This window comes from Miniopterus natalensis, chromosome 3 (genome assembly GCF_054644295.1).
Source record: "Miniopterus natalensis isolate mMinNat1 chromosome 3, mMinNat1.hap1, whole genome shotgun sequence".
In the NCBI taxonomy this organism is placed as follows: domain Eukaryota; kingdom Metazoa; phylum Chordata; class Mammalia; order Chiroptera; family Miniopteridae; genus Miniopterus; species Miniopterus natalensis.
The window spans coordinates 5715334-5735870 of NC_142083.1; the positions used below are offsets into that span (position 1 = coordinate 5715334).

The 20537-nt window shown below is 46.4% G+C and overlaps 1 protein-coding gene across 1 annotated transcript in view; it reads right to left on the reverse strand.

The window, feature by feature from the left end:
- Window positions 1-20537, reverse strand: part of GHR (growth hormone receptor) — a 186232-nt gene that overhangs the window by 33290 nt on the left and 132405 nt on the right. Inside the window, exon 3 of the mRNA XM_087815278.1 lies at window positions 14803-14868. Within this exon, the coding sequence (XP_087671404.1) occupies window positions 14803-14868 (66 nt within the window). The remainder of the gene's footprint in view (window positions 1-14802; window positions 14869-20537) is intronic.

The following is a 20537-nucleotide window of genomic DNA, read 5'->3' on the forward strand; positions in this document are numbered from 1 at the left end:
TATCTGGCCAAAAGGAAACAGGCAGGCGTTCCTTTTGAGCATTTAAGAGAAGTACAATATTTACAACCAAGGGGAGCAAAGGACTCTTTCTACACTGGTGATTTAGAGCTCTCCAAGTTGTAGGTCAACAAGCAGGAAATACTCATGTGCTTTGCTAGAACACAGAGTTCCCGTCTGAAGAGGAATTTTATAGGATCATCAGCAGTGACAAGGGGTCAGGTCAGCTGCTGAATTTCACATGGTCCATGGACGTGAATTAACATCCCCCGGAGCAATGGCTCAGCACTGATTCGAGAAGCAGCAGCTCTCAATTAGGAGCCATAGCTGCCGCTTCCTATATCAGCTGAGACTTCCCGGGGGGTCTCTCGCCATGCAGAAATTATTAATGCAACTTTATTAATGGACTTGAACAGGTTTTAACAGAGCAGCATGGCCGCTGTCCACTGAGCCAAGAGAGGGGCATCACATTTGGTATCATGCCCACGATGCAGTTTCACAAGCTCATTTTCCCGTTTTGCATGGATGTTTTTTGATTAATGAACAGGCACTGGCTGAACAAACTGGGGGTTTAGAACAAGATGGGGTGGTAGAAGATACACTATGGTCCAGCTGAGAAAGAAGCCCGTCTCTTGGTCCATGTGTGTCTACTAACTTGGGCCCCTGGCCTGATCTTCTCCATCCCTCACTGATAAAAGGCTACCATGCACCAAAGTTTGGGTTTCATTCTCAACCCTGCACAGGCCATCCACTCACAACCTGGTCTACCCTGGAGAATCTGGAGGTTCCCTAACACCTTTGGGATTTGCAAGATGCTAGGAAGGCAATGGAAAGATTAGAGATGAGGTTGAGTAGAGACTGAAGGTTAGTTGGGATCAAACTATAATAAAATAAAGAGACTTTTCCTCTTGGAAGTGAACCAGGCACACCTTAGGGGACCGTGTGAGTAGTGTGGCTTCTTTCCCATTCAATCACAGAGACTCAAGCCTTGTCAACATGTGGGAAAGTCTCCGAGTCATTCTAGGGATGTTTAATACCCAAGCAGGATTCTTCTTACTAGGCTGGAAAAAAGAAGGCCAACCCTATTCCCATGATCTCTTTCTCCCGTTTGACAAGTCCACTTTCTACCCAACATGGAGAAGGTACATGGTAAGTCCGGCTTATCCTAAGGAAGATCTATAACCATTTAAAACTACCTTGGAGACAGAGCTGTGTGGCTACTTGCGCTCCTGAATGCTTGGAAAGGCGCTCAAAATGAAGGCTCTGTTGGCCCACTTACTTGGGGAATCTGGTTCCAGGTCCAAGGACAACCACAGTTACAGCAATGACGTTTCACAGAGCAAGACTTCCATGTGCTGTATACTATTATCGCAGTCACTAATCTCACGGATTTTATTTCAATTATTCATACTTGATGTAATAACAAAGAAATAAAGCATAATTTTAATCATTATGCCAGCATTCATATATTTAAATAACATCATCTTTAACAGTGAGGGCTTTGAGAAGTTTTAAACAAATCCCACTAAAGTTGTTACTGCTCAAAAAATTGTTTTAAATTCTCTCTTGGGGATTATCTTCAGAGTTTAATTAATTCATGAGCCTCCTAAAAATCTTGATCTCATTACCTTTGAGTCCCAACAACTCTAACTTAATAATACAGTGAAAACGTTTGGAGCAAGTAACTTCATTATCTGGAACTGGCTGGTACTGGCATCTTCCTGCCCTGGCTTGCAAATGCCCCAGGCAACTGGGGTAGTGAATGTGATGGGGGCATTTTCGTGCCACCGTGGCTCTCTGTAACACTATCCCCAACTTATGTGGCCTCTTATAGGACTTTGAATGATGTCACAGTGTAAGGAATACGGGGACAAAGAGCTCTCAATAAACTGTAAGCACTTCAGGCCCAGGGGCCACAGCCTCTTTCTTTCTAATCCCTGGGCCACTTAAGATCATTTTACACCTGTAATAGGTGCTCAGTAAGTACTCCCCATTCGCTAGTAGGTTAAAGGTTGAAACCTAGCTTTCTAGTTGTTTCTTCCAGCTGAAATCTACATTACTTAAGGCAAGGGCCTCTGGTTTCTCCCCTGGACGGCTGGCTTACCACCAAAGTAAAGAGGATTTTCAGGACGTTGTTTTCTCAACCTGTCACACTGCTTTAGGCACTCAAACTGAACCCTTGCTTCGGGCTACATTACTTTCAAAATGTCTGCAGAGATCACTCCACTCCATGCCCAGGACCATGCTTTTGGGATTTAATTTTATAACCAGTTCTGAGAAATCATGTCATCTCCCTTAATTGCTCTGGCTGTTCTTTTTGTTCAAGAGGAGGTTGCTTATCCAGACTGGGACATAAGGCCCAGGGAGTAGCCCATAACTCTCCAGAAGTCTGTTCTCAAGAGTCCTTCAAAGAGCACCAGCCTTTTTGGCTTTGCCTCTTCAACAGGGTGTCACAGCTTTTAGATTACATTGCAAACGTCCAGGGCCCTTTAATAATTTCCTCTTTTGCTGAATATTTATCTTCAGTCCCCCCCGAGATACATTCATTAAGGTATTTTGTTTGTTTATTTTAAATCAATTATTGTTATTATGATTTTACAAATACTTCTATTCCATTTATAAAATTCCAAATTGGTACCCCTTTAAAAATATTCTGAAAGATCTCAGATCTGGGGTTTGGTGTATCTATATACTTCCTTCTTGTGTTAAGGAAATGTTAATGACTTCCTACAGCACGTATTTTCAGAGTGGGAGAGAAAAAGGAAGGAAACGCACATCACGCTCAGCGGAAGCTTTCGTGCAAGCTTGTACAGTAGGTGGTATTTGTCCTTGTACAGAGAGAGGAGCAGCTTCCGAAGGCTCGAGGTTAAGCGCCCCGTCGGAGCCCCACAGCTGGGGCGGCAGTGAGGGGCAGGCTCTGCCAGAGTGGCTCCTCTGACTTTCATTTTTCAACTGCTCTTATTGCAGGGAAAGTTTAGGAAACTCAGCTGTGCTTTCAGAGCCTCTGAGAGGGAAAAGATGATCATTACTGATTCCAGGAACAAGAAATATTGGTCAGGTTTAAGAGACAAAACCCTAGGAGCTAGAGGTTTGGCAGGTGTCTAGTTTGTTGCCGATGCCACAAACTAAGCAAAGTGACAACGGCCCAAATCTGCAGGCACATTCCGTACAAGCTGTTGGCCAGGTACAGGAAGTATTTATATTTATTTCTATTTCTCCTCCTCTTCCCTACTAATAACAACAATAAAATTACTATATTATTATTACTATACATGTAGAACAGTCACAGACCAAGGGAGTGGGTAAGACAAGGCTAAGAGACGTCCCCGTTTCCTGATGTTTATTAACAAAGGGGGTGCAGAGTCCCCGCTTTGAGGCCTGAGGTAGAATGAGAAACAGGCTCTAAGAAAAGTCAGAAATGGAGACGACGTCAGAGAGGCCAACTGCCTCCCCCACCCTCCGGGCACACGCGTGGCCCCAGCCTCCTCCCCTCGCAGAATAACCCTCAGGACTCCACATGGCGCACACAGCCCTAGAACCCTTGCCAGGAACGGGCACCCCTTTGCCGCACTCGTCCCTGTAAAGGTGACAGTGGAAATACAAATATAAATATTCCCACTTTTGTAAGGAAAGGAAACAGGCTTTGAGAGGCCCATGGCTTTCAGGTGGTGCAGCTGGGCCAGGTTTCCTGACACTGCTCTTTCTACTTCCTTATATTTCTTGTTGCTGCATATCTCTGGTTTTAATGATTTTTTTCATTGAGGTAAACATCACTGGGAACACAGTGAAGAGAACAAATTTAGCTTCACATTTCAATGACTTGACAAAGCACAGTGTCACCCACACCCCATCAAGACAGAGATACTGTCTGTTTAAAGCCACAATAGCCTATAATCTAGGACCATTGGACGAGTTGGTGAAAAACAGGAAAGAAAGAATATTTAGGGAAATAAAATTTTAGGCACGTGATATACCTGTGTAAGGTCCTGTTTCCAGGAGGGGAGAGGGGAAAACAAGCTAGAACACTGATGTTCTAAGCTAGCTTCTTTTTTTTTTTTTTTTAAAGATTAAAAAAAAAAAAATTTCAGAGAAAGAGGGAGGGAGAGAAATGTCAACGTGAGAGGGAAGCATCAATCTGCCTCCTGCACGGCCCCCACTGGGAATCTAGCCCACAACCTAACCTCGGCATGTGCCCTGACTGGGAATCGAACCAGCAACCCCTTGGTGCACAAGGCAATGCCCAACCAACTGAGCCACACCAGCCAAGGCTAAGCTAGCTCCTTGTGACTGTATTCACGTGTCCTTCACGATGAGGAGCTTCTCTGCTCTGCATTACGGTTTACACAAGACTCCTAGGAACATGTGACAATTAAGAAAGGCATCAGTTTCCCTTCATTTCTACTTTGGCCCTGGATTTTATTATACTATAATATCATGCTACAAGGCTCCTGGTTGCAGTTGGCTAATCAGTCTTCTTCATATTGGAAAATGACCTTAATCGCATCTTAAACTTTGCACAGTACAGCTCAGTGTTTTCTGCTTAGACGGTTCTCAACCCTAATGTCATAATGACACCATTTTCTCAGCAGCACCACCCACACGCTGTCATACAGTCAAAGCTAAGGCTATGTTTATGGGGCACTAAAGAGAATGGGATCGTTTCCTTTTAAGTGATTCAGTTACCTCCTCTGTTAGTAACAGAGATGCATGGTAAAGAGTCGTGGTCCTAATATGCTTATCTGAACAACCTCAGATACCAATAAACCAAAAGAGAAAATAAAATCCTAAACCCCCAGTAAGAGAAAGTATGGGAGACATGATTCCAGGCTGCTCTGAAGGTCTCGGGTGGGCAAGGTGACGGAGACTAGCAGGCTGACGGCCACAGCGGGGCCTCGGCCGAGCCCTTGCTGCAGGCATCCCCGAGCGCCTCGAGTCAGTTTGCAGCCCTCACATCACAGCAGTATTTTCTATCTAGGCTCTGAGCCTATAGGATACCAACCCATCCAAGCACACAGAACGCCTGCCCTGCAGGACCACTAACTCCTTTAGGACATACTTCATTCACATCCACTATGGGCCCAGTACACTACAGGGGACAAAGCAGAAATCTGTTCTCAAGGAACTGAACTCGAACGTATTCAGACCTGTGTTTTGCTTATCTGCCTCACCTAGTCACCCAGTCAGTTGAAGACTGAAAGTCATTATTTCACTATTTTTCTTTTTTTGCCCCCTTAACCTACATATCCCTTCTATTGCCCCCCCTTTATTTTTGGTTCATGTCACTGGCTTTTGTTTTAAATTTATTGGGGTGACATCATATAGGTTTCAGCTGTGGATTTCTATGATACACAATCTGTATATTGCTCTGTGTGCCCACCACCCAAGGTCAAATCATCTTCCATCATTCATATATTAGGTTCCCTTCACCCCCCACCCCCTATTTTTCTTAATATATGGACATGAGCCCAGTCTGGCAGAGAGAGGAATGGAGTGAGTGGGACATGCTGGGCTGCATTTGCTGGGTTCATTGGTAATCGGCTGTGAGAGCACCTGCCCGCTCGCTGACACTGACGGGGCAGACACATACTTCATTTCCAGGGCACCTCTCGCTTGCTCGCTCAAAGCCTCTGGTTTAAAATGTTTCATAAGCCTGACAGTCTTTGATTTCTCCTGTTTCATGAAGTGTTTGTGGCAGGAGGAACAGAAGATAACATTGTGGGGAACCATAAAGAATGACTTGGTGAAAGACTTATCTAGGCAAATGTTTTGTGGTTCTACATTAGGAATTATTCTCAAGCGTATGGTTTTTGTTTTTCTTCCTTTTAAGAGTAGGCCAAGTTATGAACCAATTTTTATAGTTTTCAGGCCAACGAATGGGTGCATTTGGTACAAATGATTCCTCCCCTTGGTTCTGGGACATCTGAGAGCTGAGCCCAGGGCTCCTAGAAAACAGTCAGCAACACCAAGGGAACTGAATGGGTTTTGAGATAAAGTTCTGTTACTTTTGGTTATTGTTTGGATTTCTTCTTTCTTTGTGGGCTTGAATAATTAGGCTCCTGCACTGTTCTCAGACTCCAAGTCCCTGGCCTGGGATAGTGGGCCACAGGTGAGTGGGGAGGAAGCAGGCCACGTGGCATGGACAAGGGCAGGTTGGCCACATTCCAAGTGTTCTCCGTAGGCTTGTAAATGGCAAGCCCTCAAGGTGTGGCTTCAAGAGCAAAGTGCTAGAAGGTAGAAATAAGAAAAAGGCCCCATTTATAAAACTGCAACTAACTGGTTCTCTCCTTTCTCTATCTCTTTCTGGTCAGTGATTTAATCAAAAGCCTATCAGTTATCTTGCCTTGTTTCCTGTGTTAGGAGTGGTGAGAGGCTAGCCCAAGGGGGCAGAATGTAAGTTCTCTATGGCCACATTGTCCTGAAATCTCCTGGGACACAGTAATTTTTACTGTAATGTGATGTCAGTTCTAGGAAATTGCTTACAGCTACATTAGGCCTATATCAGAGCTTATGTGCAAGCAAATATCATCATGCTAGATAATAGTGGCAATGAAATCTTTAGCTTAGATATGACCTAGAGCCACAGACTGAAATTCTGGCCAAGCCATTTACTTTTCCCTGACACTAAAAACAAGGACATCTTTCAACATTAACCCTTAGGACCACGCACTTCAGCACAACTCATTCAATGTCTAGTTAGCCAGAACTCACACTTTTCCTGGCTTCCCCACAGCGTTTCTCTAACTGGTGTTCTTATAAGGGCTTGTCCCACTTTTCAGAGATAGAACTCTTGTAACCAGTAAGGCTAATTTCATGGGTTCCACTGGGAATGTGAACTGTCTTTACTTGGGGCACGGGGCTGACCATCTGTTCATGGAGAATGACTCTATTTTTATTATGGAATTTGAAAATGTACACAAAAATAAAGAGCATGGTTTACCAAACCCCCAGGAGCTCTGGAGGCAGGAACAGAGGAACCCTTCCTTGCAAAGCAGCTCTCTGGTCTGCTGTTTCTGGAAGGGCCGGGGTTCTTTTCTTTCTCTCGGGTGTTCATAATGCACCTGGACATACAGACACTGGTCCTGTAACCAGGAAGCCTAACTCTGCATGTTCCAGCACTGCCCAAGCCCTGGAGAAATGGGGGCTCAGGAGAGACTTTAGGGGAAAGAGGAAGAGGGAGCAGCTGTCTACTGGGTGCCAAGCAGGTAATACAGGGTTACCTAATCCTAATCCTGCCTATGGGCAGCTCTGCGGCAGGGCCGTGAAGCTGGGAGCCCCCTCCAGGCTGCCCTTCCTCTTGCCCACCACTCCTTCAGTGGGCGTCTCTTTCTTGCCTGCTGGCCCCACCTCAGCATCTGGCAGCTGGAGGTGGGCAGGCCTGTCAGCCCCTCCCTTCCAGGGCCCCCGGCTCCACCTGCAAAGGGACCACCTAACCTGTGGGCCACACCGAGGTGCTAATGGCAGACATGAAGGGAGTGCTTCTCAGATGAGGGACTTTGGGCTACACACTTCATTTCTGCACTTCTTGTAGAGTTAAGTGATGATTAAAAGACATATCTATAACATTCAAATTTATTTTTGTTTTTAAATTTTATTATTGTTTAAAATTCAAATTTATTTTTAAAATCAAATTTTCTCAAGCTGGGCTGTGCAGGCATGTTCTGGAGTTTGTGAGAATTTTATTTCCTTAATAAAACATACAACAACTATGAGATCTACCATACTAGATCCAGCATCCTTCCCATCCTCCCAGAAAGTAGAAGTAAATTAAATGGGAGCTATGCTTTGGTAAGTGGGTGAGGGAGAGCGCAGGGGCTTCCCGTGACCCAGGCTGCTATCACTGCTCTTTCAGGAGGAGTCATAGTAACAGGTGCAGCAGCAGCCAAAATAATAAAATACCTAACAATTATCTTCCTCCTACTGGTGCCAGGAATTTTTCTGGGTTCCTATCTGCTCCTCACAACCACCCTTTGGGATAGATGTTGCTACCTGCATGAACAGGTAGAGAAATGGAAGCTGGTGGCACATCAGCAGTGTGCTGGGGGCAGATGTGTGACAACTCAGAGCTCCAGCTCCCCAGACTCCACAGTCCTCAGCACACAGCCTGCGCCACCACCTGAAGCCAGTAACACAGTTTGCCATAACCTCTGCTGTCTGGTAGGGACGAACACCTCCACGACTTCAGTAGGGCCGCTTGCCTGTTTTTCCCCATGAGAAAGAAAAATGGTAGAAGAGAAAACGCATCCACTGCTCTCGAAGTAGAGGAAACAACTACATTATTCATCTGTGTCAGCCTTAGGGTTGGGGGGACCCCAATCAAACACCATGAGATCCATGCTCACTGCTCTCTCTCCACTTCCCTCTGTGTTTGCTCTCACGGAATCCCGACCTCAGAATGGTATCCACTGAACAAACATGAAGCTGTTGTTCTGTGTTAGACCCTGTTGACACCATGGGGAAGGGAGTAGAGCATATGAAGATGAGAGAGACACAGTCGCTGCCTTCGAGAAAACTGACAACCCAGAAAGGCAGAGACCATCCGAGTTCAGTGCAAAAGATGCGCAGCTTTCACAGCGTTTGGAGTTCAGGAAGTTAGTCACAGGAAGGGGGCGCCCAGGTGTTTCTCCACTTCCTGGCGGGATCGTCACGGTGACAGGTGCACAAAGCCATCTGTGCTGACAAGGCCAGCGCAGGTAGCCTCTCCTGCAAATATTTGCTTTTGCATTAATCCTAATTTGGAGGGGCAAAAACAAAGAGTTCAAGGCTGCTTCTCCATCAATGTGGAAACTGAAAGATAACCTGCGGCTGTAAAGACATGAGCGCTACTGACACCGGGAACCCAAAAGAGAGCCTGGAGCCCTAAAGACGGGGGAGCTGCCTGAGAACGCTCGAGGCGCCGCGAAGGCCAGGCGTGGGCATCGCCACGTCTGCTCCGAGCGGAGACTTCACGTCCAGGAGCCTCTGGCGGCGCAGTCTCCCGGCGGGGGAGTCTTCCCTCTTTGTTCTGCAGCAGGAATGCGGTTTCTGAGGCTACAAACCTGCAGCATTAGGCTGGCCCTTGTCCTGGAGCCGTGTGCTGCACCGACCACAGCTTTTTACAAGGTGATGCTACGTGACAGTGATGATGCCCCTCAGACAGGCCAGCTGCAAATGCCTGCCCGACCCACTCATCACCAGGCATCTGTAGACGCTCAGCTGTCATTACGGAGTACCTCCAATAATAATGATAGTAATGACAATAATAATAATAGAATGGACTTGTCCACACTGATTAGAGATACTTTAACCTTACTTTACAATATAGGAGTTTGCTGGGAAGTGAATTTGTAAACACATCCTGTATCCTCATTAATGTCAGTTACCAGCCTGAAGATAATTTTCCACAGGAGACCAATCCAAATACGATGACCAGTTCCATAAACTAGCTTATTACAGAAATAATCTTTTTTTTTCCTGTTTATAAGAGGGGTTGGCACACTTTTTCTGAAAGGGCCACACATTAAACACTGAAAGCTTGCAGATCTAGAGTCTATGTTTCAGCTACTCAGATCTGCCATTGTAGCCCCAGAGCAGCCACGGGCCATCGGAAACAATAGGCACGGCTGTGCTACAACAAAACGTTATTTACAAAAACAAACATCTGGTCTGGGGACCAGTTTGCCAACCCCTGGTTTAAATAATTGTTGACCTTTTAAAAAAAAAAAAAAAAGCCTGTTTTGTGTCATAAATTGTGAATTACATGCGAATTAACTTCCTACCAATCCTACATTTTAAAAAGCCCTTTGGAAGTTATATAACCTCTTTTCTAAGTGATAAATTCTTTATTGAATAATTCATCACTCCTTGAGTTATTTCTGGTTGAAATATATATGATCTCACACATGTGCCATGAGGCACACTATTACTTGAACTACTACTTAATGGTACCTATGCTTGATCCCCATAAATATTTTTATAAATCTGATGTACAGTCTTTCTCAGTACGTGGATTAATTTCTATTAAATTCAGAGCACACCTGTGAAATGAATTCAGTTTGTTTTCTCAGTGCACAAATGCTCATTATCTGAAGGCTGTTCACCACCACAAGGAGCTGGTGTGGATAGAGCCCTTTCTGGACTGACAGATTCAGGGTCCCCTCCTTCGAGAGGTGTCTGTGTGCAGAGGCCAGGGCTCTCCTGAGAGCAGTGGTGACCACACTGGTTTGAAGCTGTTGTGCTCAGCAGCACATCAGAAGGCCGCAGGCTAGGAGAACTCAAAGGTCACATCTGACCTCGGGATGCTTCAGCATCCAAGAGTCACTAAAGAGTGTTCACCACCCTTTGGGGTCACCCAGGGTAAAAGAATGTTTGTCTTGGATTTTGTCCTTGAGAACTGTGTGTCATGCCTTGGGAGGGAAACCATACCGGGAACTGGTACATGGAGAGCACACAGGTCCATTGGAGTTTTCAGGGAGAGGCTAATCATCCTTCTCAGACTTAAAAAAATTTACACCTAAGATCCAGGATTTAGAGGCCTATGCCCACAGATTTCTAACTACTTTCTTACCAGGTGGCTTCCATGAGGTGTGTTTACAAGCAGAAAGGACCTGCAGGGGCTCAAAGAGACTGCCCCTGAGCTGTGAGCTCACTGCCCATCCCGAGGCTGAGCACACAGGAACACAGGAGTCATAAACTAAGTGGCCACAGTCCACTCACCTCTCACTATGGCTCAAAAGATTGCTGGGAGCTGAAGGAGGGCAAGTTAAGACCCAATATTTATCCTACGAAGAATCGTATCTCTCCACAATGACACGTGCAAGCAGGGCAGTGTGAGAAGCACTAGCACTGGGAAATGAGGCAGGTATCTCTGGGTATTTAGATTGGAAATATGTCACTGCCAAGTCCATGTTTAAGCTAACTGAACACTGTTGTCTGAATGATCAATTATATGCATTATCTACGCTTCACGTTGCAAGCTTTGCACTGACAGGTGTCTTCTTGACTCTTATTGGTCAGTTGCAGACTCAGGAAAGCTGTTGTCTCCGTACCTCCGTTCCTCTTGTCTAAAGCACATAACTCCACCTGCCTCCCCCCTACTTCAAAGAAGTGTGGGAGGGGAATGGATAGTATGTGTAGGATGCTGGGCACTATCTGGAGATTAGTGCTGCATGTGAGTCAGGAAGGGCTGCCACCAGTCTGGGTGCAAGAGGGAGCCAACATAAACACTGCTTCCTAAAAAGGGACCACAGTCAACTGTGCTCATTGGCTGCATCACTGGCTGAATGGTTTATAAACACTGGACTGTCAAGAATTCAATGTCAACTTCGATGTCAGAACCCAAAGTCAGTGTGGCTCTACTGCAGGTCAAAGCTCAAGTTCTCTGCAACAAATAAATGCTGCATATTCCCTCTAAGAAGCCCTCCCTGCACAGACAAGCTTCTCTTGCGTTGTGCTGATTTTAGCTGTATCACCAGCTAATGAGATCCTCAAGGTTGAAAACATCTGGTGAAAAAGAATGCTTAAAGCTGAGCAGGTCCCCGGGGTCCTCTGGGGGCAGCAATGGGTCACAGCCAGGCGTGAGGCAGCAGAAGTACCAACAGGATGCCACAGTGATGACACAGAGATGTCCTGTGACATGTCCCAAGACTAGACTGTGACGCCAGTGCCATGACCTGAAGTTAAGGTTCCGTGGATCGCTTGTGGGAGAGACTGTGTTTATAGTAAGAGACAAGCGGAATCTCCCCGCCTGTGTATCTTTACCCCTCTCTTCCATAAAGGACGGCTGAAGGGCATGGAGATACTCCACAGTAGCTGAAGAGTGGTTAAAATATTACTGAAAACCTGGCTTCTATTTTTTTTTGCATATTTTTTGTGTGTGCGTGCAAAATCCAAGGATTATTCCTTAAGTACTTGGCATGTGTCAGGTACTTACCAGGTACCGTAGGCTACAGGATGTGTAAGCTAGAGCCCCTACCCTTATAGAGAGCACAGTCTATCAGGAGGCTAGAAAGCACACAAGTCTCCGTTAGGTTGAAACAAATGGCGATGACATTACGGTTCAAAGTAGTCAAAGACAGGACATTTCATATTCAACTCTAATACTTGTTGGAATAAAATAAGAGCCATGAGAAAATACAAGTAAACACCCCGGGGCCAGACACTATTCTAATTACTGTAAACATATCAACCCCTGTAACTTCACAGCAGCTGTATGAGTTAGGTACTATTAGCTTCTCTACTTTAGAGATAAAAAAGCAAAACTGAGGTACAGAGAGGTTATGAAGCTCAGGTAGGATCACACAGGCATTTGCAGCAGATCTGGGATGGGAGCCAAGCTGTCCTGCTCCAGAGGCCGAGCCCTTCCGGAGCTGTGTGCACACCTCTCTCCTCGGGAGGGAGAAAGGAAGGATTTCGGAGACTCCAGGATGGAAGCCCGCACTCTCCTGGGGGAACTGGATACAGTGATATTTGAAAAATGCCTCAAAGACGAAATCCAATAAGGACTTTTCCCGACTGGGAGGCAAGAAGAGGGAATCCTGGCGAAGGAGTTGTTCTGAGTGGATATAATGAAGCAGGAGCGCAGGGAGTGCAGGCGTGGTACACACAGCACACGGGGGAGATGGGGCTGGGAAAGCGCTCAGGATCCATGCTGTGCACGTTCCTGAAGGCCGGGGAGGTGGGTTTGTTCATAATTTATCCCCGGATCAGAGATGGGCAGAAGAATGACTGGGAAGCAGGGAGGAGAATGGCTTGGAACAGGGGAAAATGGGAGGGAGGGAAGAAAATTAGGAGGCAGGAACAGGAGTGCAGCTAAGAAAGTACACAGGCCCAGGCAAGCACGATGATGGTTACTGCATTAAATTTTTTGATGGTTACTGTATTAAATTTTTGTTTCATAGCAGTGTTTTTCTAATTAAAAAGTAGCTCATGATCGTGAAGGAAGTTGTTTGTGCACTTGTAAAAATGCCAGCCATTCACTTCCTGTGCCCATCGAATGTGGCATCTTCTGGAATCCTTTCAAAACTCAGCTCTGACCTCAGTCATTGACATTTATGTTCACAATGTCTGTTTTCACAAAATCTTGGACTAATTTAGGCTCCAAATGCCAGCCAATGAAACTTCAATTTTCCTCCAGTCAAATATTCATTTTATTTTGAGGTAAAAATGCCACTGATGACAACATTTACACTTTCAGAGTGATATGCACTAAATTCACTGAAAAGGAATGACTTTCCATAATGGGAGGGAAACATCCTCAGAAAGATATGCAATGATCTAAAGTTTTCTCTCTGTCTATATGTTTAATAAGTCACGTATTTGGCCCAAATCATCATCAAATCCGTTGCCAATAATCAACTCAGAAATAAAATTATTGGAAAACGCAAAGAACATGGAACAGCAGGACCCTGAGGCATCTGCCTTCCTCAGAAATATTAGAAATGTTTTGCTTTTCTCTAGAAGATTCCAGCCATCCTCATCACTCTCCCTAGCACAAAAAGAGCTTTCTTTGCGGTAAGTTTGTACCATTGCTTCTTTAAGAATGACAGAGATGCCTGTGTATCTCTTTAAAGTCCAGGGATGGGGAATGTCTGGCCCTCTGGCCCTATGGTCTGGCGCTGCCAAGGCAACCGCAGGGGGGACTTGAAATTCAATAAATCTAGAAGCTTATCTCATAGCTAGTTTTTAAGCTGATAATTTTGTATGGCTCACAAATGATGTAAATACCCAAATGGCCCTTGGCAGAAACAAGGTTCCCCATCCCTGCAATTGTAAACTCCCTCAAGAACCTTCTTATCCTGACCATGTGCTTGCTCATATATGTGCCTTCGCATAGGTGGGATATGCAGCCACAGTGTGCGTGGGCTGGAAAGTCCTCATGGGACTTTTAAAAATAGCACATTCTTTCCAGAAAATATTCCTTAAGAATGTGCTCTGTGATACAGTGACAGTGTCCACAGTGACACAGTGAGGGGATGTGAGCACTAGCGTCTGTTGCATCTCAGCGAGGTGCTCGAATGATCAAGACCACCACGTGTCCTAGCAGTTGCCCTGGGGAAGGTGCCCCTGATACCGACATACCTACCGACAGGGGTTACTCTACCCAATCGATCCTGGGACAGAGGGCAGGAAACTTTTGGTAAGAAGGACACGATTTTTCCTTGTGTAGGGAGGTCAGTGTCTGGGTGATACACCAAGGACAGGAGAATTAGCTTGTGTTCTTGCTTATCCCAAAGAGGAAGTTAACATTCGCCACACCCACAGGCTGGAGCCGAGTGAGCCTCAATGCTGAGGCTCCTCTGACCCTGGGACTTGACAAAGACAGTGGCTTGGGAACCACACTGCCACTTTGGGGGACCCTGAAGGGCAGCGCGTAAGGTTTGTGCTGGGGAGGGCTCCGGTGTGGGGTGGGTCACACACCGTTAGTAAAACATCCTTCCCGGGCTCCTCCTCACTTCCTTATAGAAAGTAACGCTAAGTCTGCTCGGTGAAGAGCGTGGAAGGCACCAGCTGGGAGAAGCCAGACGCAACTGAACCAGCACCCACCCCGTTAGCCCCTCGGGTTCGCCTGGGAGCAGATCCACTCGGCAGACGCTCTAACGGGCTGTGCGGCGTGTGGTCTGTGTGGGCCAGTTAGAGGAATGAAGCAGCCTCACAGGGAAGCTGAAAGAGACCTTCCGAAAAAGAACCGTTTAGTTGGCCTGTGCAATTCCAATCACTCATCCATGCAGTCACTGTATCTCAGATAAAATAGGGAAAGGACAGTAGCCTGAATTACAGTAAAACACAGACAATCTCTCAGGAGGCGGGGAGAGGGATTACAGTTCTTACTTGTCGCTGGGCCAGGATGAACTCTCTGTAGGTTCTGGGATGCTAGGTCGAGGGCAGCTGGTATGGCTGGAACAGAAAGAGAAGAAGACCATCAGTCGCCCCTGCCTGATGTGACCCTGTTTCCATCTCACTTTCAAATGACAAAAGGTGACATGGACAACCTCACAATAATTGCCTCTTTTTCCTTCTTTCTTTTAAAATTAAAATGGCACCTGCCCTCTAAAATAAAAAAACACCTCATAAATATCAGAGCAAATGGGAACATTCCGGTCTTAGTCACCTCTAGACAGAGTCAGGAACAATGAACAGATGTTGTCCCGTATCATTTGAGTCCAATTTTGAGTCTTGCTTATGAAAATGAAGCATATCAATTCTTATTTTTTTTAAAAAGTTCCTTCAAAAACTTTATTCTTAGCCATAAATACGCAAGCAATCCCGGGAGCAGGGAAGGAATGAGGGGAAGCAAAAAGTTGGACGAGAGACACAGAACTTTACAATGTGAGATGGCCAATGAGTCATCTATTATATAAGCAGATATAATTTTATTGATACCAGTATTTGGTTGCTCTCAAAACAGGAAAGATGGAAAGTGATCAGGGTGGTTGTCACTGGACTGCCTGCTGAACTGGGCTGCTCTGCAAGCATCTCAGCTACAAAGCACGCAACTGTCACCTGGTGAGGAAGGGGGTTTCTCCAGATGCCTCCCCCTGGGTCACGTTATCTATGGGTTATTCTTAACCCAGCAAACACCGAGCTTCACCTCACAGCAGTGAAACGACGTGCTTTTGGTCCTTAACAGAAACAGACAGTAACAATGCTAAGAAATCTTTCTCTAACATGAAAAATGGAGGGCGGAGACAACGAAGAGGCCTGGGTCGTGGGCGAACCCACCCCAACCCCTGACTCCAGAGCTGGAGGGATCCTGCCCACCCGCCCTGATCCATGTTTCTTTGTTTTTAAACCCTTACTCAAGGATATTTTTTCCATTGCCTTTCGGGGGGGGGGGGGGGAAGAGAGAGAAACGTGGATGTGAGAGAGGCTCCTACTGCATGTGCCCTGGCCGGGCTGGGTAACAATGCTAAGAAATCTTTCTCTAACATGAAAAATGGAGGGCGGAGACAACGAAGAGGCCTGGGTCGTGGGCGAACCCACCCCAACCCCTGACTCCAGAGCTGGAGGGATCCTGCCCACCCGCCCTGATCCATGTTTCTTTGTTTTTAAACCCTTACTCAAGGATATTTTTTCCATTGCCTTTCGGGGGGGGGGGGGGGGAAGAGAGAGAAACGTGGATGTGAGAGAGGCTCCTACTGCATGTGCCCTGGCCGGGCTGGGGGCCTGATCCACATTTCAGGGCTTCCCCCCGCCGCGGAGCTCAGCGGGCCTGGAATTCATGATACCCATGAGGTCAGGATCGTCTTGTTCAACGCCACGGCCTTCCAAGCCTTGTGAGTTTCTCTAGGCTGGCACCTCAGCGAGAGCACTTTTCCAAGTCAGGTTAAGCTCTGTGGGCTTGGGTGAATTAATATTTTAAATTAATCTGACTATTCGTCCTGAAAGTGTTTCTTCCTACTCTCCCTCGAAATTTTACCATTAGCTCCATCTGTAGAAGCTCATTCACTCCCAAACGCAGTAACGAGTTATGACAAAAAGATGATAAACTATGCACTGATTTTAATGTGAACACAAAGGAAAATTACACTTTAGGACAATCCCCTCAAGTCCACTCGCTGCCTCGATACCCTAAGTCCTGAATATCATCATGATCTAGAACCCGCCCCCAGCCCCAACTCCTTGCTAAAACCCGAGAACACTGTTTTATTGCCCCTGGCCCTAAGCTGGGCACTAAAACCTAAAATAGTTTTGGTCAAGGTTTGGCAACTGGATTTAACTTCCAACTGTGAACGGCCTGTATCGCTGACAACTATGTGCGCCCTGAGAAAGCTTCGACGGCGCAAAGGAAGAGGGAAATTAAGTCAGTCATGGCGTGGCGCACAATCCTGTGTGTCATTTAGGTCAGAATTACCCAGCAAGTGGGTCTCAATTTTCAGCTTGAAACGGAGAAAACGAACAGACACCAGTTTCCAGGCTGGGATCGGAGGCACGGCCGACAGATTTCTCCAGAATGGTGACTGGAATGGAATGTGGGGGTCAGTTATGAGGCCCCGGGGGAGCGCGCAGTGCCAAGCCTCAGGCCTGGAAACGCCTGGGGAGCTGGCTGCCCGGCTCCTCCCAGGCCAGGCGCTTGCTTGCCTTGCAGACAGACATCTGGTGCGTCCCCCTTCACGGTGTCGGTATTTGGTAACATTTTCATGAAGCAAAAATTCTCACTCAGCTGACACCCTGAACAATGTGTGCTGAATGAAGACATAAAAGGAGCAGATGGCTCCCGGGGAAGGAGCACAGACCTGCGCCAGCGCCCAGAAGGTGCTGGTTACCAGAGTGAAGCATAATAAACACAGTCGTGCCGTCTCAGGCAGAGAGGTGTCGCGCTCAGCTGTCAGTTTTAATGAGTGTCACAGCTGTCCTCAATGTCCAGAAATGCTGGGCAGTGAGGGAGAAACCAATCACAGGGCCAATAAGCAGAGAATCCCGACTCCGATCTATTTACAGAGGGGCTTTTAAACATATATCTATTTTTATTGATTTTAGAGAGAGAAGGGAAAGTGATAGAGACATAAAAACATCGATGAGAGAAACATCTACAGGCTGCCTCCTGCGCGCCCCCACTGGGATCTGGCCAGAAACTCCAGCATGCGCCCTGACCAGAAATCGAACTGTGACCACCTGACCCGTGGTTTGATGCTTAACCACTGAGCCACACCAACTGGACAAGAGGGGCTTTTAAATGCCACTGTCATAAAGTGAGGTGGCTACAGCCCCTGGCCTTGGAGCCCAGTTTCTTGGCAGGGGTCTTCAGGAAGGACTGGCCTGGAGGGGCTCTGGCCTGGAGGGAGCGGGTGGAGTCGGGGAGGAGTCAGGGGACTGCCTGGCCACAATGACAATGATAAGACTGACATTTACTAAGCACTGATTAGTGCTGATTTAAACCTCACATGTAGATACTGTTAATGTCCGCATTTTACAGACAGAAAAATCAAGGTCCAGATATACGTTATGAAGTATTTTTTATTTTTTCCCAGTTGAAATCATCTCTCCATCCTTTGTGCTTTCACGACTCCTTTTTCTTAATACCTGGACCATGGCACATATGATTCCTTGCCTAGTTCCTCAGTTATCTGACTTGCCCAATGAATGATGAACTTGAAGTTTGAAGACAAGGACCATGCCTCGTTCTCCTTCGGATCCACCACAGTATTAGCTCAGTCCCTTAAATATAGTGAATGCTAAATGCATATTCATAAAATTACTGAATATCTCACTAGGAAGTCTTTCAAGAAAAGTTGTGGGGCATCATGAATTAATTATATAATTATTTTGAATTTATCATTTTGTGGCCTTTGGAGTCTTCAACTTGCACAAAAGAAATTTCTAAAGCGCATCATCAGCTCCCATGACAAGTGTTCTCCTGGGACCGCAAATGCTCAAACTTGAGGCAAAATCAGCATATTCTAATGCATTTTCATGGTAGTTAACCCTCTTAAAAGCGTTTGGTGAAGAAAAGAAATAATAAGACTGTTTCATTTCCTCACCTCCGTTCCTGTCACCTGGATGGATGCATTTGTCCAGTTCTGGTTACAGCAGAGAGCCACCCTGTTGATTTTGGGGTGTGAGATACCTGTCACCCATTTACTGGGCTGAGACCGGTAGTAGTGACTTATGAGTCCTGCGAATTGGTTGTTTTGGCCCATTCCTGAGTCTTCTTGCTGAGACAGTCAGTGTCTCAGAAGCATCGCGTGTAAAAGTGTCCTAGGAAAGCATATACTTTGCCAGAGGTTTGAAGGTGTGTTTTCCTCTCTGGGCAAAGGCATCTTCTACAAACAGGTTGGTCTGGGCTCCGGCTGCTCTCCCTCTCATCTCCAAGCTCCACTCATCGATTTCCATGTTTCTTGAACAGAATCCTGTTCTCTCAGTAAGGAGGTGTCTGAGAGCTAGAGAAAGTGGTCATCCGTCAGAGCTGCAGTGTGTGAGCAGCTCCCATGTGCCACACGCTGTCCTGGATGCCAGGGACACTGTGGTGAACAGAGCAGATGGAATCCTGCCCGTCCAGGCGCAGGCCCAGGCTCCAGTGTGTGTGGGTACAGTTGACAGATAAGCAAATAGGTAATGCCAGGTAGCAGACTGGGGCCGAAAGAGGTGGGAGACTAGCTACTGTAGACCTGAGAGCAGCATGGAAAATACAGGCTCTCAGGTGGGTCTGAGGAGTAAGGAGGAGGCGTGGCAGGAGAGGAGGGAGGGAGGGGACAGAAGGAGGAGCTGAGGTTGCAGAGGTGCCAGGGCCAGATCCGTCACAGTCTTGCAGGCTGGGGTAAGGAGCCGTGGCGTGTTCACTGTGTCAGGGTCCATGAAAGGGGCCCCAGTGAGCTACAGCTGCTGTCGCTGCCAGACCTGTCCCGTTGCCGTGTGACTTCCCACGTGAATCCTACACTGTAAGATAGTTGGAAATTGGGAGGTGTTGGCATTGGGTCCTGAGGCTGTCTGGTGTATGGTTTTAATTCACTAATTACCTTGATTCCATTATACTTGGTCTAGGTCATGCACACAAACCAGAGGGCCATTTGTTTGCTAAATACATATTTATTGAGCACCTATTAAGTGCAAGGCACTGTACCAGACATTGGGATATGGTGGTGAACAAACTAACACAGGCTCTGAGGCTCACTGCTCTCTATTCCCTGAAATGGATCCTCAGCCCCAGACCAATGCGTCTGTGAGCCATTGGGCTCATTCCTGATTCCAGGTCTCTGCTCCGCTATATTATTCTCTTTGCTTTCTCCAGAATGGGGAGCAGACCAAGTTAACTCCCACCCAGAGAATGGGCATACAGTTCAGAAAATAAAGTAATATACATAGCATGCCTAATGGAATGTTTGACACATAGTGTTTATGATCACAATGGCCTCTCAATTAGTGGCATTTATTACACATGCCACTCAGCTGACAGTTACTGACATCCTATGCTGTATTCTGCACTATCCAGTGTTTATATTCTTGTCCCACAATTAGGTTACAAGTCCACTGAAAGTAGGAACCACATCTGATCCTTTCCAACCCAGCACACAGTAGGCCCTCAATAAACATCTGTGGTATGAGGGCTCATCTGGCCTCTTAGACTAACAGCCTCTTTCTTTGATTAGTTCCCATCAGACTAGGAGTTTATTAGTTAGCCAGGAGTCTCAGTGGAAGGTCGGCTACATTTTACAGCTATACTTGTCACATCCGCATATAATGAAAGAAAACAGGGGACTCTGACACAGCTTCTCTCAGATGCTTGACTCAGAATTTTTCGATTCATTTTCTGAAGGCCCGTTTTGGAAAGAAACTGTTGAAGCTCTGCTTTGTGGCTAACCTGGGACTCGCTCCAGAAATCATTCTGCAGCGGAAAATGGAAGCTCTACCCAGCAGTGATGGAGATGGATAGGGTGACAAGCCACCATGGGCACGTACCTTGGCAGCAAGGTGCTGGTGCTTATTTTTAAACTTTGCCCTTTTTGCTATGCCTTCTGGAGTTTTTGGCTCCAGGGAGGAGCAGCCTTTATGGGTGCAGAACCTTAAATCTACCATTAGAGCTTCCAAAATGGACAATTAAAACTATAGTCACAACAGTCCATCAAATC